At 38.3% G+C, this 25,868-nt stretch overlaps 3 protein-coding genes across 5 annotated transcripts in view; 1 reads left to right on the forward strand and 2 right to left on the reverse strand.

Moving 5' to 3' along the window:
• LOC132202613 (uncharacterized) overlaps positions 1–25,868 on the reverse strand; it is a 310,158-nt gene that overhangs the window by 130,695 nt on the left and 153,595 nt on the right. The gene's annotated exons all lie outside the window — the stretch shown is intronic.
• LOC132202448 (serine protease gd-like) lies at positions 1,902–4,602 on the reverse strand. Of its 2 annotated transcripts, XM_059629372.1 has the most exons (10): positions 4,552–4,602; positions 4,074–4,307; positions 3,849–4,020; positions 3,685–3,788; positions 3,420–3,636; positions 3,193–3,363; positions 3,021–3,136; positions 2,803–2,961; positions 2,598–2,751; positions 1,902–2,538 (listed from the first exon to the last, which is right to left on the reverse strand). In XM_059629372.1, exons 2-10 carry the CDS (start codon positions 4,263–4,265, stop codon positions 2,309–2,311), a joined length of 1,515 nt encoding a protein of 504 aa, XP_059485355.1. In that variant the 5' UTR covers positions 4,266–4,307; positions 4,552–4,602; the 3' UTR covers positions 1,902–2,308. The 2 variants fall into 2 exon arrangements, with proteins under 2 accessions (XP_059485355.1, XP_059485353.1); XM_059629370.1 differs by having other exon boundaries at positions 3,420–3,788.
• LOC132202247 (cell adhesion molecule 2-like) overlaps positions 11,287–25,868 on the forward strand; it is a 145,776-nt gene continuing 131,194 nt past the window's right edge. For both annotated transcript variants that reach the window (XM_059629043.1, XM_059629044.1), the window contains exon 1: positions 11,287–11,552. In XM_059629043.1, the coding sequence (XP_059485026.1) occupies positions 11,477–11,552 (76 nt within the window). In that variant the 5' untranslated portion in view covers positions 11,287–11,476. The remainder of the gene's footprint in view (positions 11,553–25,868) is intronic.

Here is a 25,868-nt window from a genome sequence, read left to right on the forward strand (position 1 = left end):
CCTTCTCTCTTTATTTGTCCAGATGCAACGTGGCAAAATGCATGCCTTTGACTCAAGTTAGAAGGCATGAAACTCCCTTAATTATTTAATCCATTTGAAAACTTGGAAAGTACTCGCTCTATAATGGTCAAGCAAGCATTTATTGACGTAAATTTATGTTAGCCTTTCGAAATTCATATTTTGTAGCAGCGACATTATTACGCTTGTCCCCATGCAAAGAAAATAAATAATATCTTAAAGCGCATCAATTATTCAAAAAATCTACATAAATAATATTTTTGACTTATTTTGAATCATTAAATGGACTTAAAAATTCATTTTCCATTTAAAAATAAAATTCATGAATTTATTTAAAAAAAGATGGCTCAAAAAAAGAAATTATTCTATTAAACAAAATGAGAATAATCTCTCTGACTTTGCACGGTGCGCTCTATCTTGAGATAGATGCTCTCGCGTGAAATTCGATTTGAATCCATCGTACATGCAGGAAGGAGTAATTTTCCACTCACGTGCTGTTTAGCTGCGGAATTAATTTCACTTGGGTTCTCTCTCTCTCTCTAGCAGGTGCGCGCAAAGGAAAAAGTTTGATTAACTCGCTTCTCTCATTCGCTGTGCCTGCAATTCGCCCTACACAACGGGGGCGCGCACCCTTTGAGTTGCCCGGCAGGCACTTTTGCAGCGAGGGCTGCAAGAAAGACTCTCTTTTGCGCTCGCACTCGCGCGGCAGCTCAAAACGAGAAGGAAAATGTTGTCTGGACGGCGCACACCATTGATTAATTCCACCACCGACGCCGCCACCGTTATCATCCAATTTGCATTTTAATTGCGCTTAATTATACACATAACAATTAGTTCTTGTTCGCGTCTTGAATTCTGTTGTGCGCGAGAGCAGGCGTCTTTCACTTTTAATTAAGAGCAAAAGTGAAGTTGAATTTTGACGAAGGCAGCAGTACACGCGAAATTATCTTTCGTTCCCCCCGTTTTTTTTTTCACTCTCCGCTCTTTTCTTCTCTTTGGTCGAAATAAAGAACGGAGAAAGAAAAGCGGCGCTCGCGCGGTGTCACCGGCAGTAGATAAGAATTATTGTAATGGGGCGAAAGGGGAAAGGCGGTGGCGGCGGCCCTTTGTTTTTGCACAATAAAGCGTGCAATTAGGAGATTCCGTTGGATGCGTTGCTGCTGCTGACTGAGAAAATTTTGTCAGCCTTGGCTGCGGTGCGGCCGTCGCAATTGAAGTCGAAAGTGCCGCACGCAGCACCACTTACTGCCGGCGAATTGGGTCGTTTTATGACCACTTTCGTGAAAGAGATAGGTGCACAAGCAAAAGATGAAGCAACTCTACGGAGGCATTTGAACCATCAAAAAGCAGCGAAATAGAGCAAGATAATAATTCGCATTTACTTCTAAAGTCAATTTAAAAAAGTTGCCAATTGTATAAATATGCTGGAATTTAAAAAAAACCTGCAGCCTCTTTCCTTGAGTGTTAATTAAGTGAATTGAAATGTTACTTTTTAATAGATTATGTGATGCGCGCCTTGTGGACGGATTTAAAAGTCTTCATTTGAGCGATTTTAAATGCTCATCTCCACTTATTGTTAGTTTTTTTTTTCTTTTGAGTAAGCAACCCAAAACACGTTATTGTTTGTTGCTGATAAAAAAACTTGATTCTAATTGTAAGTTGTTTAATTTTCATCCAAATGTATAACATCCAGTTTTTGCAGTTCATGAATCTGCTTTAAGTTGTCCTGTGCGGTCCATATAATAAATTTTAATTTTTAAGTGTCCCTGCTATATAATAAAACAAAATACTAAAAATAAATTTTAAATTACTTAAAAATATAATAAATATAAATTGATATTTTTGATTGATTTAAAAACATATTAAAATATTTGTAAAAAATTAACTTTGTTACAATTTGTTGCCTGATAAAAAATTCATGCATTCTTATTCAACAATATCATTTTAATTAAAATATTCATGATTGGTCTAGCTCAGAGAACCGGCAGGAAAATATTTGTGCCTTGTTATTAGCAAGATTTATCTTAATTTCTATTAAGTTTTTAATTATTTTTAGCCAAGCACTATTACAATCTCTCATATAATGTAGCCACAGAATGCCACTTAATGTTTGGCAATTTCCTAAAAATTCCTAATGTAGTGAGATTTATCTCTGATAATTTAATCAAACATTTTTGTTAAATGTTAAAATCAAGAATGAATTTATTTTTATACTTTGAGGTATTATACGTTTTTCTTTTAAAATAAATATAATTTCTGCAATTTGCTCTAATTAAAATTTAAGAAACAATTACAAAAATTCGTCATCTCTTATGAGGCTGTTTTCTCTAACAATTTGGTCAGTTATCCAGGACAAGGTCTTGCTGACATCCGTGAATAAGACATTTTTGCTGAGGTCGCAAGTGTTGTAGCTTGGGTCCCACAAAGCCTGGCTGACGATGCCACGGATGTACCACTTTCTTGGTCTCTCGGACCAAATGTAAAGTCCTCCACCACTGTCTCCCTTGCATGGGCCATTATCTAATTAAACCAATGGATTTTCAAACCCTGCTATTCATGTGAAAAAAAATTAAACAAACTCTCCGTTGATCCGGCGCAGAATGTCGTGTTCGTCATGATTCTGGCAAGGTCAGGGTCCTTCCTGCAAATTGAGTTTGCTACGACCGACAATTTCGCTTCTTTGGGAATCGGAGACACAACTTTCCCAAAGCCATCTCGGCCCCAGCCGACCACCTTGGAAGCTCCTAATCAGACTAGGCTAAAATTTTTAGTCAAAACCGTTACCTGTCCTGAATTTCGATAGTCCCTGACTGGATTCCAAAGACAAATTGGTCTGATGTATGGCCCAAATGTTACTTCGGTTTGGAAGGTGATGACAGACAAATCGACGCCTGCATTCAGGGCGTCTCCTGTGTATCCAGGATGGTTTTTTATGCTCTTTATCTTTTTAATTAAAAAAAAAAAATTAGTTATAGATTCATTAAAAATTAAAGTATATTTACGTCTAGTGCTACTGCTCCCTCTGTAAAACTGACAATGTTGTGCTTCCCAAGATATACGATCACATTTTTCGTACTTTGTGCATATCTTTCGCCTGCCTTTGATACACAGTGAGCAGCTGCGTGAAATAATATAGAATTAATTTTTTTAATTACGGCTTTCTAGTTAGCTTACCGGTAAGAACGTGCTTCTTCGAAACAAGAGTTCCTCCACACACAAATTGCAATCCAGTGCCGGTTGTTTCGTAAATTGCACTCAACCAAGGGTACGAACCTCTGGTCACGGTGTCGCCATTCAGGACGAGAAATTTCGTTGACGATGAAATTCCACAACCTCTGAATTTTTCTAATCAATTCAACCGATAGAGATTATTATTTATTTAAAAATACTTTAACGCTTACGGATCTCTTGAGGTTTTTCTTCCGCTTCCACCACTGATGGACATTGAACAGGAGGTGGCGTCGGTGGGATGCGGGGACAACTACACACGCACTTTGGCGGTTGGGTATAAAAATTTTGTGGACAAGGGGCCGAAGTTGTCACACTTGTCACAACAGGGCGCCGAGTTGTTGAATAATATTGGAATGCCGCTGGTGCGGGAGCAGGATTTTGTTGTTGCTGGTAGGCATAATTATAATTATTCTGATAGTTCTGGTTGCGATTTACGTTTGAAAATTGTTGATTTTGAGGTTGTTGACTGAAAGTTGCCTGTGATTCGAGCTTAAAATCGTGGTAGAGCTTCTGTGTCGTGGAAGGTCCTTGCACATTGCCTAAATTTGAAAAAAGAAATAAAGTATAGGATTAAATAGTAAATAAAAATTCAATCAAACCTGGCACGTAGTTACACAACATTTCATTGTTAACTATTATTTTGGTTAGGTATGGTAAAGGAAACCTAACTGGAAACTTCAGTTGGTATTTGATAGGCGATCTGTTGTTGCTCTGCAAGCGGCGGTTAATTTCATTTTCATGCTCGGCCAAACTAAGGTGTCCTCTGTAACTCTGCATTTGTTTGTTTAACCCTTTCAGGCGATTAAAAGAAATAAACTTTTTACGTTGTCAAGGGGAACGTGGACCATGTACTCGACGACCAAGTTCACTCTATTAGCTCCCTGTGGCGGGGGAATAGACAAGGTACCGCCAGACGTGTCTGAATTATATGCAAAGTAATTTGGGCAGGTGTCCCTGGGTCCTTGCGCACTTGACATACGGAAGATGCCCAGCAAAAGTACCAACAGCTTAATCATTGTTATGTGACGGTGAATGACATCGGATTAATTATCTGCAATCTGCAATTTATAAATTAAATTAATCAATTTAATAAAAACACATAATTATGTTTACAGCAACATGTAATATGTAAAGCATTAATTTTTATATCAAGTCCAAAAACTAGCGAGCGCTTTACTTTGAAATTTTTATTTAATCATTTGTAATACTAATGCAGTAGATTAATTACAATAATTACTTTACCTGCATCAAACACAAAATTTTTCCAATAATGGGGAAAATAATGCAAAACCGAAGACTCACCATATTATTTTCCGCTCAACGGTGCACGTCTTTCACTTAAGGTTTTCAAAAGAATACTGTCGGATTAAACGTTTAGTATATGTGGGATCTTCTCGTCGGCTCTTCTCAAGGTGAGTTACACACTAAGGTGGGCCAAAGTAAAGGTCACACGCCTGAGGCTAATTGTCTTGCCAATTTACTGAGTCGTGAGCATCTATCTTTTAGTTCCTTATACAGTATAAATTTAGTAGAAAAAATGTTAACGTGTTTCTTTAATAACTAACGACATAGCATCAACATTTATACAATTATAATGTTATATAATTATGTTTATTAACGATTTAATTTATTTTTCTTAAAAAAGACAAGTTTATTAAAGCAAATTTTCAGTTGAAACAGTTTTAGCAATGAATAAAGGCAATATTGGTCAGTGCAGGTGTACATCGGAGGCGAAAGCGAATTTTTTTTTCGCTGCGGGAGAACAAAAATGCCACACGAGAATAAGAGCGGGCTGTTGTAGAAAGGAAACAAAAAGCAGCGGCAAGCCATAAAACACTCAACAAATTGCTCTCCTCTCGCCTCTCTTCTCCAACACGCAGGGCTATTTACGATCTAGCCAAAAATTTCGCACCCATGCTAAAAGTTTTGGACTACAAGTTTTGCACAGTCTGGCCCCAATATTTCACCAAAAAAGCTGAGGTGGACACTATAAATTTTTACGGTTTATTGTTGCCAGTGCGCACCAAGACAAAAGCAGCAGGAACAAAGGAAGTTTGACTCCAAAATGTTTTAGCTGATCTAGCTTTTTACTCAAATTAATCATTGAAAACGTTTAGTGAAACAAGCCATAAAAATTTAACAATCAAAGTTTGATAATATAATCTTTAAAATTCATTGATGCATGGAAACTCGTCGCCATCAAGGAGACAAAGTTTGCAAATTCACAAGCAACGTGTATTCATAGCGTAATCTCTGTGCCTGCTCTGGAAAGTAAGAAGTTAGTGCTGCAGTTTGCTTAGTTACTCAATAAGCAAATAACAGCGCGCGAGAGAGAGAGAAAGCATCCCGCAGCACAATAAAACGTACGTAGCGCAAAACTTGTGCTTTTGTTTCCACACACATACATACGCCACTTGCATGTTCAATCCAATACAACAAACACAATGCAGCTATAAAAAGCACCACCGGCAGCAGTCAAATGCCGAAAAATTCCGACTGAATGAAAGCATAACACTGGCTGCTGCCGCTACTGCACATCTGTTGCGCATACCCAATGAGAAATATAACGTTTTACTGCACGCACACATGCCCATACACCCGAGTATGTATTCCGTATGCACGCGTACATACATGTAGCTTATCACGTTTCGAGGTAAGTCTGTTGCGGGAGAGATTTCATCTCTATTTTCCTCTGTTGATGCTCGCCTTTATTATTCATCCAAAGAAACTCAAAAAAGTAATTTTTATAAAAAAAAGCCAGCTAAATTTACTTTAACTTTAGAAATTAAAAGCAATACATAGTGCTTATGAACTTAATTATTTTATATTAAAAATTCTTCATTTCAAAATAAATTTTTTGTATTATTTCTAGTTTTTGTAAATTGCTATTCATATTGCAAAAAAATCAAACCTCCAAATTAACGCACAAGTTTGCTTAATTTAACCTCAGGCTGTTTCTCTATCGATTGTGAATAGTCTTTTGCCGGAAAGTTGTATTATAAAGAGAAGTGCAAATGTTTGATTGAAACTGCTTCATTGCATATGAGTAAATGAAAGGAAATGTTTACTTTAGAGACTTTTGCTCTGAGCTATACATAATTTTTTTTTATCATTGATTCGGGCATGAAAACTCCATTCCAGCAGCCGAGGTGAAAAGTATGATAAAAATAATGTGATGATGATGTGAAAATGAAGTTTGATCTGTGAAAGTGCCAGGGAGAGACGCAAACAAAGCATACTAGAGGCATCAAAACCACATTAACGGCTTATTGTTTGCAGTTCAAACCACTGCATCGACCGTCCGCACCGCAATACAGTGACTAGTTTTTCATTAGTTCTCAATTTGCTCTTTGATTCACTTGACGCGCTGATACAAATATGCAGGTGACAATTGAGTGCGGTTTTAAATATTTCTCACGTTTGGCTTTTCGATCGATTGATGACAACCGGTTCTCTATTATAAGAAAGATGTGCATATTTTGTGGAGAGACTAGACCTCCTTTTCTCCTCTTATTTCCAAATCATTCACGAAACGAGAAGAAGTGCACGCGTGTTTACTTAATTCCCTCCAGAGAGGACTAAACACACACATCAACTGCGATTGCAAGTTGTGCGAGGGCATTTTGTGTTTTTGTTATACAGATCGCATCTCGCCGGCGCCCACTTTTGTTCGTTTTCTGTATTTGTTTATGTGTAATAGCGTGCTGAGTGCAAGTGCATGTGCAGACACCCCTAAAAGTCTTTAGGGTGTGAGGAAAAAGAAGAAGAAAAAAACTGAGCTCCCGTTGTTTTACAGAAACTTATTTCGAACCCGCTGGTTCGGTATGTTTTTTTAGGATCCGGTTTCACTCTTAAAAATTTAAAGCACAATCGAAAGTGCTGTGAAAATAAATTTTGTCCTTGCGTTCAGTATCAATTTGTATTTAAAAATAAAATAAAAACTACACATTTATTTATTTTTATGAAAAAAAAAAAACTAATTCGATCATCTGCGAGTACAATTTTTCTCTTGCATCTTGATACTTCCACTCTAATTATTTAAACGACGAGCTTCCTTGTTAAAAAAGCCTTGATGGATGGATTAAGAATTATAAGTATGAGAAACATTGACAAATTTCCCAGCCGTAAAGCTGCCTTAAATAATTTCATGCTGATCTTGGGGGTGAAATTTACTGCCGGCTCGGCGGCGGTTAATTGCACAAGGGCGGAGGCGGCGCATGTTTTATTTTGGCTCAAATTCCCAGGCACATTACACGCCTCTCTATAATTAACATAAATATTTCACGCCGCACAACATTCCATTAGGGATGCTGGCTGCGGCAAAGGCTGCCAGCCGCCGCCGCCGGGGCTTACACGCTTTAAGTCCGAAAGCGGCGGCCAACCCTTCTTTTCATGCACTCATTACACACACTCACCCCCTTATATACGCCTAAGTGGCGCAATAATAAATCAATTAGTGGCGGGCAGGCATGCTAAATTACAAGCACCTACCTGCGACACACTCGCTTTCGCACTTAAATTTCAAAAAATTTTAGTAAAAATATGAAATTGTTTTTGATATTTTCATTGGCATTTTTGTTGTTTTGCGAGAGAAATGGTCAGACAATGAAGAAGTTTTTCTGTGCATTTGCTGTTAGCGCGAGGAAAAAAGATTTTTGCCTTTTTATGTATTTTGTGACGCTTTGCGGCTCCGTCCATAAAAAGTCCATTTACGTGTCCGCGCGTGTATTTATTTGGGTGTTCGCGCACGTCGACGAGGGGGATTTTTTGGATTTGAGAACTACAGGGGTGAATTAAAGAGTGCCAGCAGCCATCCAACTTTTGCCGCAGCGCTCAGAATTATACACACAGAGGCGGGGGTGGAATCGGCGGCGGGATCTCCGGCGCTTCCCACCCTCGCGAGGGCACCTCGCTGAAAATGTTGCAGCTGATGTTAAACGCTGTGTGTTCCTTTTGTCTCGGCTGCGGGCTAATGTTCGAACACACAAAACGCACAGAGGGCATGATTTTACACAAATCCATCCTTCAACGGGGCTCGCTGAGCAACTGCTTGTGATCGCAGCCAAAAAATTGCATATTCATATAATATTTTAATTCCTGCAGTATTCATTAAGTAATAAATAAAAAAAATTAATTTGAAACTTAAAATTAATGTAAATAAATGTATAAGAATATATTTTTACAATAAAATTTTTTTTTTTCATGGAATATCATATTTAGTTTTTAAATTTTTAAATCATGCTTTTAATATTTTTATTTAATCATTCCTATAATTATAATGACATAAATTAAAAAAAATTAATTTATAGACTATAACATTATATAATAAAACAAACAATATCAGAAATTTTTAATAAATTTATAATGTTCGAATCTCTTCTTAATAAAAGGCGTAATAAATATTACTATGATTATGATATATTCAAAAATGTTTCAATTTTAGTTATAGATAGACGCGATACATATTTTAGAAATACTCCCATATTCACTGGAACAAACTTCAAACTTCAAGTTTTGTTCAGTCAAGAGAACAAAACTTCAAAAGCGCCTCGAATTGCATATGCATTATTATTCTTGGTACTTTTCCTTGGTAGCAAGTTGGCTCTCCCCGCGTCGCCACCATTAAGTTATGCAAAACGCGATTAATAGTTTTGCTCAAAAAGCGCAAGAGTGCCGTCGATTACACACATGAAAGGGAGTTGCAGAAAGGGTTCTCGCGAGCGAGCGAGCGAGCGACATGTCAATTCCACCGACGGCAAAATAGCGAACGTTGTTGTTGCGTTTGCACGCAAGAGAAGTTGAGGGGAGAGCAAATGCAAATTGCTCCGTGAAATCGACTCGAGGAATTGTGCATTTGGTGCACGCGCCGCTTTTGGTAATCTTTGAATACTTAATTACGCAATTTCTTCTCGTGAGGGAGGCAGCGAGCAACTTTGACCCCGACGTTTTAATCGCGCACGACTACTTATGCAAAATTTTTAATAGGGTTTTCTCCCCTTTCCTTTGAGCTGAGAGAGAAGATGTAATCTGAGTGAGAGAAAATGCATCGGTTGCTGCTGGTGCGCGCGCGGCCCCGCCAACTTTTATAATAATTTGGGTTAATTTAATTTGCTCGTGTAATTGAAACGAAAATTATTTTTCAGCACCGAGGTTTCTCATTTTGGCGGCGAGTTAAGCAAAATACCGCGGCGTTTTCTTGAAAGGAGCTCTCGGGAAAATCCTCACAGCCGAAAGCTTTTTTGTGCGAACGCACTCTTTGCAAGGATTGAAAAGTAAAAGGTGTATATATGGAACGTGCCCCGCCGACGCCTAATGAGTTTGAGCAAATCCATCGCAAACTCATTAGCAGGCAGGGAAGACGAGCCGCACACATCAACTTTACGAGTTGTGAAACAGTCTGCTCTCTTCTCTCTCTCTCATTCGGCAAAGCATTTCGCTCTTCTTTCCCTCTCATTCGACTTTTCTGCTTTTTCAAAAGAGCTCAGCACCAGCAGGTAAAAATGCCGGGGCTAGAGAGATAAATGTTTGAAGCGGGGGGAAGTGTGTTTTTATTAAAAATAAAAAAGGCACCGAGCCGCAGCACTGCCACCGAAAGACATTGAGTGAGCACTTTTTTGACTTCGCGCCGGTAATAAAAGGTGAAATGTTAAACCCTCGCGCATGTAAAATAATCAAAGGGCCTCTCTCTCTACTTTGCACCCTCCGTCATTTCAGACTAACTAAATAAATTTTTGGACGCCACCAGCATTTTCAGGGGAGAGAATTATACAAGTGCTGTGTGCGTGTGTACGCGCGAGATTGGTTTCTCTTTTGAAATAATTTGTGCGGAGAGCGGAATTTAATTAAGTGTAGCCAAACTAGAAATTACGCGCCCAAGCCTTTCTTCGCTCGGGTAATAAATTAAGCCAATTAAAAGGCGCGCGCAATTAATTTTAATTAGACTTGCAGCTCCAAAAATACTCACGAGGAAATAGCGTTGCCGAATATTCTGCATTTGCAGGAAAAGTGCGACGGGGGAAGGAAGATTTTAATTGACTAATTGGCAACCGTAAAGGAGATTTGTGATTTGATTTCTCAAACGGAGAGACATAAGGGGGAACATTAGAAAACAAGGGGCCTTAAATTAACAATAAAAAACTCAATTTTAAAATTGCTTCTTCAATTAAGTTTTGCAAGTAAAAATTAGATTAAGTGTGTAAATTAGTTAGCATCAATCGGTATAATTTAAAATTATTTTATATTCCAGAACGTGTAATGCTTATGTTGCAGAATATAAAAAAACTCAAGACTATTCCTTTGGAATTACCTTGAATAATCAAAATGAGATGCACAGTTAACAAATCTAATGAAAATTACCAATATTTAGTTAACAAATTATGCCTATACATACTTTTTAGTCCAGGCTTATTGAATTTAGTAATTTTTATGTTACTTTTGCACATAAATTTCTTTTGTGTCCATTTTTTTCTCTTTTCTGTTATTTGTTAAAAAATAATAAACATAAAAATTTAAGTTGCAGTAGTAGCTAATTAGATTTTTTCCATAGTAAAAATTTTGGTTGAAAATCAAAATTTACTTTAAAAAAAATATATACATATAAATTATATTTCAGCTCAATTAAAAACATCTTTTTAGAGTAAAAAATAATAATATTTTACACAGCAGTTTAAAAAACGTCTCTTCAAGTGCCAACTTCATCAATAGAAATTTTAATAATCACTCCTTTTTTTAGCTTTGTATATTTTTTAAAATTATAATTATTAATAAAAAATTTCTGCAGTAGTTGGAATGCTAATTAGTTAAGTAGCACTTTTCAACGTCTAGTTCATTGATCGCAGCTAGCGACGCAGGAATTGAAACGAACGCGCATAATTAGAAAAAGCGTACATAAATTAATTTTACTGTGCGCATCGGCAGAGTCGCGGTTCGCGTTTTGCGGCGAGGGGGGCGCTCGCGGGTCGACGTCGGCGCGCTCGCTTGAACCGCCGGGAAGCTCTCGAGGTTGTTGTTGTGGGCGGCCGTGGCAGAGACTGCAGGCGCTCGCAACGTGTCGGACCGGCTCCCGCTCTCTCGAATGTCGCCGCTCGTCGGCTCGTTTGTCACCAGTGTCCATTGTTGACTGACTCGATTCGAAGTGACCGCAGTTTTGCCGGGTTTTTTTGCCGCCGATCGTCCACTCTTTGACGCCTTCCACTTCTGCGTGCGCGAATTTGTGACGTGCGTCGACATGAACAACAGGCACTTCTCCAGCATGTACAGCATTGGATATTTAGTCGCCCTGCTCTGCATCACCTGCATTCAAGGTTTGTCGTATAAACATTTTTTGTGTTAATTACTAATTATTATTTTATTAATTATTTTGGGAAATTTTTATTAACATTCATAGCATTCCGAAAAACAAACACAAATTAATTTAGAGAACAAATCCAATAGTTAGTTACATTTTTAATAAAATAATTTTCTATTTTGAAGTGAATATTCTTCAATCTGCATTAATTATTTTTAGATAAATCATGAGAAATTTACGCACAAAAAATTCCAAATTTAAATTGAAATCAAAGAAAAATAAATCTAGTCAAATAAAGACAATTTTATTTACTAAGCAGGAAATATTATAAAAAAATTAGAATTTTGAACACAGAAAATGACTCTGCTGCGAAAAATTTCCAGTTGAAGCAATTTATTTATTTATAAAATGTGTGATTTAAATAGAATAAACAAAATTTAATGTTTTCAAAGTTTGAATTCGTTTTGGTCTCTGAGCCAGGGGTGCTGGGTAGGAAATGGGCTCTCGTCTCTGCGTAATGGGACGGTTGTGTGTAAGCCAGGCGGGTTGCCTAACGTCGCCCAGGACGAGATGCAGACTGCATTAATCCCTATCCCGTATTAATTAGGCCCTGTGCCCGCTTGCTCTCCTATTATAAAGTATCGAGGTTGAAATTTATCCGGTGTCGGCTGCTCCAGGAGGGACAACTCGCCCCGAGAGGCATTAGTGCGGATTCCCCGTTCTGCCATAACAAATTACCCTGATGTGTGACTCATGCCCCGACGCAAACTGATATTGCACGCGCATGCAACCCGCACGACACACAATCTATTTCTTTCTCCTTGCAGTCTTTTCATTCTTTTTTTTTCAATAGGGTTCTTCTTTATGTCGCTCTGATCTTTTTGGCCTAATGATATATGTATTTTCTCGGGAGGAAAAAGTGGGGTGCTTTCTATCGGTGGTTCCGAGAATGTGCGTGATCGCCTCACTATTTTAGAAAGAAATTTATATCCTTTCTCCTCCTGGTTTTTGCTAGAAGATGTTTGGGAAATCGTTCCATCTGAAGAGGGGATAAGAAGATTGCTATGTAACAATTTTTGGATCTATCGCGATAAGGACTTAAACTCTGAAAGTCCACGTACGATCATATCCACGGTCGAATTTTTTCATGTTTCGAGATCCAGCAGCAGTTGTCTCGTGTGTTGGTTGTTGGTGTGTCATTAATTGATTTTTATCAGCCTGCTAGCGCGTACAGCACTGCCGCGCACACATTCAGAAAAAGAGGTAATAATTATCCGTGGCGCACAACAACACTCATTTTCCACCAAGAGATATAACGAAACGGGCGCACGTGATACATAAATTGTACCGTGAATTTCGACTGAACCGCTGCATGCGTTGTTTTATCCACAACTCGAACGCGCCCAAATTGCCCTCCGCCGGCCCTTATTACAGACTGCTGAGGCGCAAAGTATGATGCCGTAATTCTAAAAATGTACAGTATTTTTTCAAGCCAAATATTTTCCAATTGTAAATAAAAAATAATGATAAACACATTTTATCTCCTGCAGTCTAAAAATTTGTACGAATCCTTGGTTGAAAAATTCCATGTAAAATTATGCGACATTTGATTTAGTTTATTGGATTTGTTGCATATTATGATTATTTGTAATTCACTGAGGCCCATATATTAAGCTAAATCCTGCAAGGATTAAAATTATTGTTATTTTTTTTTATTTGAATAAGAGAAAATAAATTAAATATAATGTCTTTTTTTTATTTGCCCAATTGAGCAAACAAAAGTAAAATTTATGGCTCCAGCTCTACGAGATGGGTTTTTTAGAAACTCTTTAGATTTAAAATTAAGCCTGAATGATGTTTATTAATTAAGTTGTTTATACTTATAATGGTGACTGCCGATTCTCTCCCAATGGGAATACATTTTCATTGTTTTTCTGACTTGTTGCGAGAGATGGATCGACATATTGAATTTCCCATATGATTTTCCTCTCAAAAAGTTACCTGATGTAAATAAATTTATGTTTGGAATATTTGATTAAAACATTTGGTGACTACTGGGCCTTTTGTTTGGCACAGTCAAAGGCTCGCCTCCCGTTTCATACACAGAATTTCAATTTGCACGCTCAAAGGGAGCTTACGTATTTCTCTCTCTTTGGCAATGCCTTTGCTGCTGCGAATTATTCTATTTTCATCGCTTCGCGTTGCTTGGTAATCTAATGTTTGCAAATACGTGTACTTACGCACGTACGTTCTATCTCGCTTTTTAATAATTCATGGTTTTTGCGTTGATGATTCGTGTACGCAACAGAAGTCTATTTTTCGAGCTGAAATTCAACTCTGCAAAAAAGCAAAGCGTGTGGCCTTGTTCGTGGATGCGTGCGCGCGAAAGAGAAGAGAGCCGAGGCTTTTATTTCTTATATAAAATAAGAGCAGCTTCTTCATGTAGTGTGACAAAAAGTGCCTTCCTTGCCGCACAACGCGGATCAGATGACGGCGTGAGCTCAGCTTCGTTTTTAATTGGCTGTAAAAATGACCTACATCAATATTTTACATACCTCGACACAAATACGATCTATATTAAAAATTTGCTACTTTCTGGATATTTCAAAAGAAAAGCGGAAAGTGGTTTAATCCAGCTTAACCCTTTCCAGCAGATAAACACGTCTAATATTGTGAAAAACACACAGCGATGACAGATGTTCAATATTTGTCTCTCGGCTAGCTGAATCACAGCCCTCAAACTAAACATTGTCTCGGAGATAAATAAATCAAGCTGCAACCGAGCAGTGCACCACGAGCAGATGAGATGAGAGGCGCTCGCGGTGCTCGTCATGGTTTGTTTGTTTGCAGCACTGAACGCTGAGAAAAGTCATTATGTTGCTTTTGCAAAACGAAATTTCCACGAGTCGGTGAAATAAGCCGAGTTTTAGTTTATGGCTTCTTTCACGCCTTACTAAGTCGGTTGCCTATGCAAACAAAATTAATTCATCAAGAGCTGAGAGGAAACGCGCGCGGCGTTTGAGTTTCATTCCCACGCAAAAATGGGCTCCGTTGACATGCAATTTAGCCAAAATGATTTGTAGGGCTATAATTTCTTAATTGCATTCCCAAATCATACGATGCTATCTGCAAGATAAACTCGTAATTTTTTATTGTGTGAAAAGGTCCAAAAAATGAGAGCTTCAAAATAAGTCCCGAACCACTTCCGCTCTTTTAATTTTGAATGCCGGCTGATTGTTTTGGAGCCATAGTCGCATCACCGTTACGCACTCACACACACACAGCACATCAGTGTGGGTGCGTTAACCCTTGCCACACACATGCACTCTTATTGCTGAATAATTCAGTGTGCTTTGCCTCGGCCGAGCAGCTGGGAACGAACAACCCGGTGAGTGACTCTTCAGCCGCGTATGGAGCAGATCAAAATTCGATGCCTATACCGCATAATATAGCAAAGGGCACTCCATTGTTGACCGACTCACTGATTAACATCAAAAAGCTGCAAAATTGAACAAAGGAGGGACGACAGCACCTCATCAATCTGTTTTAATTGAGAATATTTGGGACGGATTTTAATTACTGAAATTAACAGTCAGCACTCAGCTCATAAATATTCAATTATTTATTTCCCAATTAACAAAGGCTTGAAATTACTAATGTTGTTTTTATTTAATTATTTTAAATTACTCAAGCCAATATCGTTGCAATTTTTTAATTGAAATGAAATATTTAGATTAAAAATTTATTTACTTTTTTATTTATTTTTAAGTATTTGAATTTTTAATATTTTAATAAAGTTAATAATAGTTTGATGAATCTGTTCTCTATAGAGCACTGTTTAAGTTTTTTTCATTCAAATATGACTCTTTTTTTCAATTATATTTTTATTTCAGTTTTTTACATTATCGTTGCATGAATTCATGTTCTTCTCAAATTTATTAAAACAAAATAAATAATTTAATTTTGTATTATAATATTTTTAATTTGGGCAAAAATTGAATGTTAACAATGTATTTGCAACAATTGGATGAATGCACAACAATATTATGCTAATAATATTTCATTTAATTATTTCAAGAATAAAGCTGGAGACCATTTTTAAGATAAAATTTTCGGTGAACACGACAGCACGTCTCGATATATCACGCTATTTCCAGCACGGCAAAGTGCCTTGGCTGCGCTGAAAAGATCAAGTGGCACGCGTACGCAGCTCGCACACAGGCAAAAAGCACCTCGAGAAAGGGCCTAATGGCATGAGAAATTATCGCGTTGTTGACATTTGGACGGGCCGTGCATCAATTCCTGGCCCAACAAGCAGACATTGAAATATCGATTATTCTTAAAAGCACACGCAGCACGTACGGCCCACGCACGACGCCGAGGGGTCGCGAAATACAATAACTTATTCGAACCTCTCTCCTGATCCGACGTACGAACGCGCCTATAATTAAACCGGCGACTCGGGTTTCGTGGTGAGCTGCGTTTTAGAGACACAAGAGCTGCTGCTCTCGTATAATTATGACGGAGGCGAACTCACTTTTTCAAAACTTGCTCGTCGGCGCGGTTGGAAGGCAGCTTCTGATACAATGTCTCGAGGGCTTCAGGAGTGCTCTCTCTCTCCGTTGTGTCTCTTTCTCTCTGCTTCCTCTCGATCGCCCGCTTTGTTTCACCCTTCTATTATCTAGAAGCTCGGCCTCAATTTTGAATATACCCACGTTTTCGATGACGCCGTTCGAACAACCACTATCAACCTGATCAACTACAGGGTTGCTTTTCCAAATCGGCGCAGGCCCCGCGCACCAAGTTTTCCTGCCGTGCTTTTTGGCCTTTGATTCGTTACACAAGCTGTGGCGTAAATAATTATTCAGACATTTTCCGCTTGCTCGGCAAATTGTTGAAATTGTTGAAATTACCGCTGGATAAATTTTGGCTGTGATTTCCGAACGCGACCGACCTTTATTATTTGCTTGATGAGTAGGCTGCTTTGTGATTGTTCGGCCGACGGGCGTGTGTTTGTTTGTTTTGCAAATTGATGATTTGGGTTTTCGCCGAACACATCAATGGGGAGAGAAATTTGTTTGTTATTTGCATGAAATTATTTTGTCCAACTTTAATGCAGCCATTTTGTATTTAACAAATCATGCTATTTATACTATGGGCTATGGGGTTGTTTTTGCAAAGTGAGTTTTTTAACTTTAATTTTAACAATCTCTACAATCCTCATACATATACTCGTATCTGCTGCCTGCTGCAACATCTGAAGTCCACATCTGCCCAAAGAATTATTTTCATTAGTGTGAACGTTCCTAGTTTAAATGATCCATTTAAGCATTTGTCATACATTTGTTAACTTATTAGCATGTGTTATTTAAAAGCAAGGCTATGATTTATAAATTATTTTGTTGCTTTTAATAATTGTACCAAAAATGAAATATTTGCAGGAAAAAATTATTAAAAAAAAATATATATAATATATAAAAATTAAAATCATATTTAAAAACGTTTTGGCGCATACGCTTCAAATAGTTTTTTAACTGTTATTAAGTTTTATAATAAATTTTTGACCAAATTTCAACGATGCAAATGGTAAAGGTTATTTCATAGCCAGACTAATCGTTGGCGCTTTACGTCTTCAGCACACTATTTTACATCTTCTCCTTTAACTGCGCCCCTAGATCGAGAGGCCGTGGTTTCTGTTCCATTTCCTGGGCACGAACGCGCAGGTCATCAACCCTTTCATTTTCTTTGACTGCTCATCCCGAACAAAGGCGGAAAGAGAAAGTTAAGGAGCGCGCAGGGATAAACGGAGCGGCCGTTGATTGGCCTGGACATGCTCGCTTTGCTCATAATGCTCTTTCACACACACGCCCGGACAATTAGTCAGAGGGAGCAGAACAAGGGCCTAACGATTCATTAAAAGTTGGCTCTTTCCAGCAACCGAGAGAGAGCAAAGCCTATTAATTAAACGCCGGAGCCCTTTCGCTCTGGCAGTGCGTGAATGGTTTGGCGACGAATCGTGATGTTTTGCTTTTTGTGCTGCCTATTCGAACGCATCTTCATTCGGCTTGTTTGAATACATCGCGGTTGATACATCAACGCGGAAAAGAGCGAGCGAGGGCGTCATGCGATGTCAATCATGCCACTTTTCGGCTGCTCACGCTTGGCAGTTCGCTCGTGTGCGTTGCGGCGTTGCATATGCAAATAGGGCCTGGGACGGAAAAATTGGTGCAGCCGGCCGGGGAAAAAGGATTTCGTGTGCCGACCCCAGCCAGACGGAAAGGGACGATTGTGGTGGCGGTTGCATAAATTTGACCTTTGCCGGACAAAACTGCGTATTTTTGGTTTGTTTGGCACACAAGACTTTATACTGTGGGATTCTGCATTTCAGTTATACTCTGTGGTAGTTCCATATTATCAAAAAGGAAATAAATAACACAAAGGGTAATAAATTGCATTTTAAATTTGGTTTTTATCTAAGGGACCAATATTTTATTTAAATTTTAAATTAAATTGATCTTTAAATTATTTTGCACAAATTTGGACAAAAATAGGAATAAAATTGACGGGGAAACTTTATTAATTAAAATTATTAAAATATTCCTTTGATTGCCGGCACGAGAGAATTTTGATTGAATAGGAAGCGTTCAAAATGCAAATGTAATCCAATAACGAAACAAAATGGTTAATTAGGTGCGTGGCGCGGCGAACAACACTTGGCTGCCTTTTCATTTTGCAAAATTTTCCCGCAACGGAAATGATGGGTTGTCGCGTCATTTTAATTAAAAATTGTCAGCAGCTCTTTCTCCCTTTTATTCTGCAGCGGCAAGAGAGGGAATCCTGCAAGCGCTGCTTTTTGCCACCAAGAATAATAATTTAAGCACGCAATGAGTGTGCGAGGGTGGAGATGATGTGCAGCAGCTGTAATTGAAGTTTAATTGCACACACGTCGACATGCGTCGCCCTAATTGTTATCAAATTATGCTCCTTCTTCTGCTCTTTTGCCGCTCGTCATTACAGTTAATTGATTGATGACGTTTGGGGAGTTGGCCGACCGACAACAAAGGAAGGGGTGCGCCGAGATAAAACACCCCAACTTGTGCCAATCGTCGCACCTGCCCGGAAAAATCAAACTCGTTGAGAAATATCCGCGTGGCGTTCAGTCGCGGGCGAAGCCATTAAAAGTTGCTCCTCCAAGTCGTCGATAAGTGCCGCGGGTTATTTCCTAACTCTCAAAGAGTCAGCCGCATGTAAAAATTAATTAAATTGCACGCTTCATTTGGCATTGAAAGTGCGCGTCGGCAAAATCGATCAATTTAGTTAGAGAAGCCGCGTGAGTTTGTTATAACCGGACAAACCTTCCACCCGTTAAAAGATAAAAGAGGGAAGTGAAAAATGCAATTTAGCATAATTGATAATAAATAGGAACTTTCAAACTAAAATTTTCTTCAATTTTCTTTTCACTTTTCTTGTAAACGCCCACACTTGGACTGCGCCTTTTTTAATGGTTTCCTTAAAGCGTAATCGGCTTGGGGCTCAGGAAGGGAGACTCGTTTTTGTTAATAAAAGTGGTAACAAAATTAATTAGAGCATTTTTCTCAACTTGTCGGGCTTCGCATGAGATCGTATTGCACGATTTTTTCCCCGGAAGGAATGAATCTCGCCTCATTTTTCTTGGCAGAGCAGCGAATTTGAATAAATAAAAACTCTCGGCTCCTTAGCAGATTTAATCTGCAAGAGCTGTAAAGCTTTAAGTCTTTTTCCAACATGAACAAAATCAGCCGAGAATTCATTGGCTGGAGAGAGAGCTTTTTAAAAGTAGCCGTCGTTTTTCATTTCCATGCTCCGTCTGCAAGTAGAGATCAAATCCATTTCACGCAGTCTTGAATGAGGCCGAGCTGGTGCTCCGCGCGCGCCACGATTTTCCAAACTCGCTGCCTCTTTTGGAAGTCTAATGTAGCAGGGATTTTGACTCGATGGTGCAAGTAAAAGTTTTCGACTCAATTTGCATTCTTGTGTGTCTTTTAAAAGGGAAAAAAGCTGAGAGAGCGAGAGCCAACCCCGCATACTCCAGCCGCTCCCTTGTTCCTTCTCTTTCTCTCTCTCGCAGGCCCTTTTTCTCTTCCCTGCTGCTTTTTGTTGATCTCCGTATAAATAGAACACGAGCAGCGTCATCATCCCTTCGCGCAGGGGCTGATTCTCATGCTAAGTGAAATAGCAAACTACTTGTGATGCGCCCTTTTATCAATTGTCAATTTGGACCGAATCAGTGTCACTTTGGGCGCGGCAATCAATAAAAGCCGCCTCCTGTTTGCATGCATGATTTGGCACAATTTGTTCGTCTCTTGAGACAGGATATCGTAATGGCTGCGAATTTGACTTTTCGGCTGCCGCCTGATCTCTTTCCACTTCAAATGTGTGAATAAATTTACACATCTTGAAAGATGCAAACAACCGTTTATTTGAGCAAAATTGAGAAAGAAATTAAATTCAAGTGGGATTTTATTTTTTAAATTTATATCAAAAATTGTAATGATGGAAATAATTTCGCAAATAAAAAAAAAACGGCAGGAATTTATTTTCATGAAATTTTTTTTCATTAAATTAATATCAAGAATAAAATTTGTTGATTATTCTTTATAATAAAATTGTATTTTACATATCAAATAAGGTTAAACTTAATTGATTTTATTTTTAGTACAGTTTTTAATAGATGATTTTGATGTTAAGATGTTAGAAATGAAGTTGTAAAACTCTTAATACCTTCCTGTCTGTTTTTGTCGACTTTTAAAACAATTAACAGCTCAAAGACAAAAGTCAAAGGGAGCACTTCTGAGGCTTCTGAAGAAGTTCATCACGGCAGAAAAGGCTCCGGCTACAAATATATGCACGAAGAACAAAAACAACACCTGACCCAAGTCGGAACGCCCCGAGACAGCGACAAAAAATAGCTCCTTGCGAGAGTATTTCCAGCAGTTGATCAAATTTCTTTTTCTATTTTCTCCTAGTTGTTTCGTGTCCGCCAGGGAGGGTCTCGCTTTGCATTCAACAGCAGAAAAGAAGATATCCTGTCGACCCACCCTGACACGACGGTTTGCCAAAATTCACGTCTATCTCTAGCTAGGTGTCGAATATCGCCGCGAATTGAAAAAAGAGAGCCGCTGATACCTGGCATATCCTCTCCCCAGCAAATTCAAATGAGAGAGAAAAAGCAGCGTGCCTTTTGCGTCCTGGCTTGGCGCACGAGCCGTGACCGACGGGCCAACTTCCGGCCGCGCCGAAATTATTGTTTTACATCGAACCAACGACTCCCCTCCGTAGTATCATTTCAGCGCGTACAATAAAAAAATTACAACTTTACGAGCTGAGAAAACAAGAAAGATTACATCTCAATATCTGCATGTTGAATCGACAAATTCGCAATTTATGCCTGTTGTTGGCGCCCGATGTCGTTATATCGTGAATATTAATTCCCCGGGGCTATTTGTAATGCACAGAGCACCACTTTTGCGCAAACCCACCAAGGGCTGATCTCGGTGGCGATAAAAATAAATATAAACTGGTCAGGTTATTAAACGCTTCTTTGTTGTTTGGCGTGGCCCTGCTGAAGAGCGAGACCAACCAAGGCAAATTCCAATTTCATGCCACTTCTTTTTGGACAATAGGTGCGAGGAAATAATAGTGCCATCGAGACGTCGCGCGTAATAAAAATCGAGAAATGGAATCGCCTTCTCCTTTTTCATCCACCGTAGGCGTGGTAGCTTTTGTCTTTTTTTTTTCAATTACGATCCGTCTGTCAACGCCATAGAACAAATAATAAGATCAAAAGAGAGATTCTGTTTTAATAAATTTAAAACATTATAAACTTAACAAAGAGGCTGGCAATTAATTTAAATAAATGTCACGCTGAGCAAAGCGAAATCCTATTAAAAAGTTTTGCAAAGAATTTTCGGAGGAAACTTTTTAAACCGAGCAACAAGTCCTGGGAGAGTTTCCAAAATTACTTTTTTTTTTTAAATTTCCAACACATTAAATTCAATTTGGAGTGTAAGGAGGGTCGAGGAAGAAAGTTTGCTTGGCTTGCAGTTTGCAAGCGGGGCGGCCGACAAATTAATTAATTGGGCATGTGTGCGCGTCGGCCAGCTCTGCAGTAATGAAAAATAATGCGCGCGCGTGTGTGTAGGCGAAAAGGGTCCAGCGTTTGAAGACAACGGAGAGGGCAAATAAGAGCAACAGCACCACCAATCAACTTATTGTAGCCAATGTCAAATATGTCATATGAATTTATATGGGGCCGCGCCGACCGATCGTATTTCAAATAGAAAAATTCCCCGCATGTGCCGTCCAGGGAGAATAAGAGAAGCAGCTGAGCTCTCTCTGCGTCTGCTCTCGCTTTTTTTCCGCCAAACCGCAAACACAAAAGGCCGTTGAATTATGACAAACAACCAGCAGTCAGCTCTCTAGCACTTGCTGCTTTGTCGTGCGGGAAACAAATCCACACACTCTGGGGGCTGCTGAGGATATTTATTTTTATATGCGGACCGCCGCAAAGTGTGAAGGATGCAAAACAGATCGGGTGACTTGTGCTTGCTCTCCATTCATTTTTCGCTTGCCCATCTCGTTAGCACCACCTGCCCTCTCGGAATTCCTGATTAGAAATTATAATTAATATGCCTGAAATTTTTCCAGCAAATTATCATTTTACTATAGCAAAATTTCCATTTTTTTCTGAATACCTTTTTTTTATTTATAAATAGGATTTCAAGCGTTAAATATTTTTTACAAATTTATGATCTCAATGAATTGCACTTCATTGGAATAGAAACTGCTAAGAAAAGTTATCGCTCAGCCAGACAGCCGCGAGCTGCAAATAAACGATCACTGCGCGATTTATTATTAAGGTTTCAACATTGTTTGCCAGTCGGGATTGAAAAGTTATCATGAGGAGGGATTTATGAGGAAAATTTTGCTCATTAGTAATGACTGCGATCTGCTTCTCACTCCCGCGCAAGAGCTTTACTTCATTTCATATTCACTCAGTCAGTGGCTGTGCGGATGCCGCAGCAGAAAGCTCGGCTGTTTGCCTGCAATTCATCCATCAATCCGAAAGCTAATTAAAATTTTTATCAGATCTTTTTATTTTTCTAAAAGCCCATTAGTCACGTCATCAAATAATTTAGCTGCAAAACTGAAATTTGCAATGCTGCTGGGAGGTTAATTCACATTTATGAATGATGTCATTCAACACTTGAAAAAGCACATATAGGGGGCATGAATACGTCCATAGAGAGAGAGTGACTTGAACACGGAAAATTATGACACCCCCTTTTATATCAATAATTGCCGCAATTAAATGCTCGGCGGGCTTTTTAATATACAATTTTGTCCCACGCGATTTGTAGAAATTGATATTTTTGAACGCATGGGTAAATTTTCTCACGGTTATAGACGCACGTGCGCGTTCAATCAAATGAAATGAGTAAACATCATAAAATGAAGGGTTTTCTCATTTGATACCATTTTCAGTTTGCAATTATTAGTTTTAAATTATTAATATTTTTTACCATCCTTGTAAGTTATGTATGTTTAGTCACATGTTATTTTAATAAAGAAATAATATTTCTAAAATATGCAAGTATGAAAAATTAACATTAATATTGTATTTGTGTTCTGTTCTATTACACAATATACATATTATTTATTGAAAATTCAAATAAAAAATAAAAATTCAACCTGAATTTAAATTACTTGAATTGTTTAGATAATTTTTAGGTTCAAATAAATTAACTGAAGATTTAGAAATATTATAATTGAATATTGTTTTATAAAAAAATTCTTTTATTCTCAATAATATACTAATGTAATTAAAAAAAAATTAAATTACATTTTATAATTATGCATTATTATTTACAGTTTAAATTAAGAACAACACTTACATTTTGTTAGTTGAGTGTATAATTTAAAATTTCAAGTAATTAATATTATAAAATTCTCGGAAAACGTGGGGAGCAGGGATTATGTGTCGAAAGGTCAAACGCCAATTTGCATAGAAAAGGGGCATAAAATTGTGTGCAGCTCGAGCGCAGACAGCCAAATTGGCCGTGTTTGCGTTTTATGCTTGCAGCGGCAGCGAGCGCGCGCGTTATCGCCACAATTTATCAAAAGATTTGCTCACTTTGCACTCGCACTAGGGAGCGCACAAAGACCGGACCAACTGCTCGCTCTGCCTTGTATAAAATAATAATACTTTTATTTTATTCTGGCAGCCGCCCGCGTGTGGGCCGCGTTCAAATTCAGGCAGGGCATCCGGCGAGGAGGCACGCGTCAGCTGTCTACACAAATGCATTTAATATCCTCCAGCAGCACGGCCACCCCCTTGTACGGATATAATATACGCTCTTAAATGCCCACCTTTGCTGATGCACGGACAGATATCATTATATACGACTTTCGAACACACACACGCCACAGACACCTTTCCTCAAGTTATATTCATATATTTATTCTGATAATGCTATCTAGGGGGTGGAAATAATTATGTTTCCTCTAATTTTTTATATTCACGATCAATCAATCTCTCCCTCTTTCCTGGTTTAATTTTTTTTTTTTTTAAACAAAAGGAGATATGAAGAAAGGAAGGATAATTTTTTCTTTTAAACACATGTAAAATAATCCGGAGTAAAAAACGCTGCTTTTGCTCTGGGCCGGAAAGGCAAACGCGTATGCTCGAATTTGTCAAGCGGACGGGCGTGTGCATTTCCATTTTTCTCACTTGCCGCAGAACGAAACCATTCATTTCGGGCCGCGAGACTCGAGCTGCCTGGGAAAAAGCTATTTACAATTCAGCAGCGTGCGAATTAGCACTAATGAATTTAAAGTCGGCGAAACAAAACGAAACGAGGGACTGAATTACGCGCCAGCGTGTATGCGAAATTCGCGTGTTTGCACGCCAGCTTTGCGGTCACTGGACAAAAAAAAAGCGAAAACCGGCAGGTGAGAGAGCGCAGGCGGGCGAAAAAAGTCGAAAGATGGTCGCGGCAAAAGCTGCACTAACAATATAAATAATTCCACCGGGGGAGAGTAATTAAATCGAGAGAGTCTTGGGCCTCCGCATGTCACTGCCGCTCAAAATTTATAAATATAAAATTTCAGCCGAGCTGTGGCGGCGAATGAATTCAACGAAAAAAGTGTAGCGAGAAAAATATTGTGTTTCCCTTCGACGGAGGGACAGGCGGTCGAAGCGGCAGACACATTTGCATTCTCGCCGGCGCAGAGCACCACCTGGCGTGCCTGACACTGCTGCCCTTAATTAATTATAATTGACCACCCCGCGGGGGGCATACGATATGAATGCCGATATTATGCATCTCGTGTTTGCACTGCCGGCCTGACTGATGAGTGAGAATGGCCGTCAAAAAATAAATACAGTCAGGAATAAAAAAAGGTCAAATAGTGAAATCACCAATTTTTTCACCAAATTAAATGCATAAATTTTTTAAACCTATTGTTGGAAACTAAACCAAATTTATCAAAAAGGACAAAGTAAAATTGACATTTTTGAGTCACCTAAAAAACCTGAAATCACCTATTTGATTAAATAGCATTCTATATACATAATATACATATTTTTACCTTCAATCACTTATTTTCAAAACAATTGCCCGTTTTAAAACATTTGTACTCACAAACAGCTTAAAACACTTAATTTTTAGGCAGGAAATAAAAAGCTATATTAGAATCTATTTACTACATCACATCACCTATTTCTGCCAAAAAAAATAATAAATAAATAAAAATAAAATCACCTAAGTAGGTGCTTATTTCGCTCATAAAAAGACCCCAAAATATCTTATTCTGTCATATTAGATCAATAATTAATTGATCTAGTTACCCAAAACGGTATTTAAAAAATCCAATTAAATGCCGAATAAATTTTTAATTAGACAAAGTTTGAAAAATATTTGTCAATTTTTTTAATGCGCTTTCAATTCCCCTCAAAGGTGATTTACAAAATATTTTTCAATATTTTTCTTTCCCGATCAAATGAAACTTTTGATGTTATACTATATTATGAGTAAAGTAAACGAACAGAAAAAAATATTGTGAAATATGAATTTTCATTTTATCATTTTAAAATTTTTTCATTTGGATACTCCACTCGACCAAAGTTTGATAAATAAATTCAGCAAACGTTATTCCCAGTCTGCAACCCGCTGTTTCATTTTTATCTACGTGGTACAGGCGCTAATCGGTGGTGCTCTCGTGGCGGAGGCAGAAATGATCAGCACGTTTCGTCCATGCGTTAAATGTGCGCTCTGATCATTTGGCGAAACGC

Source organism: Neocloeon triangulifer, unplaced genomic scaffold (assembly GCF_031216515.1).
Source record: "Neocloeon triangulifer isolate White Clay Creek 2 clone unplaced genomic scaffold, ASM3121651v1 ptg000015l, whole genome shotgun sequence".
In the NCBI taxonomy this organism is placed as follows: Eukaryota; Metazoa; Arthropoda; class Insecta; order Ephemeroptera; family Baetidae; genus Neocloeon; species Neocloeon triangulifer.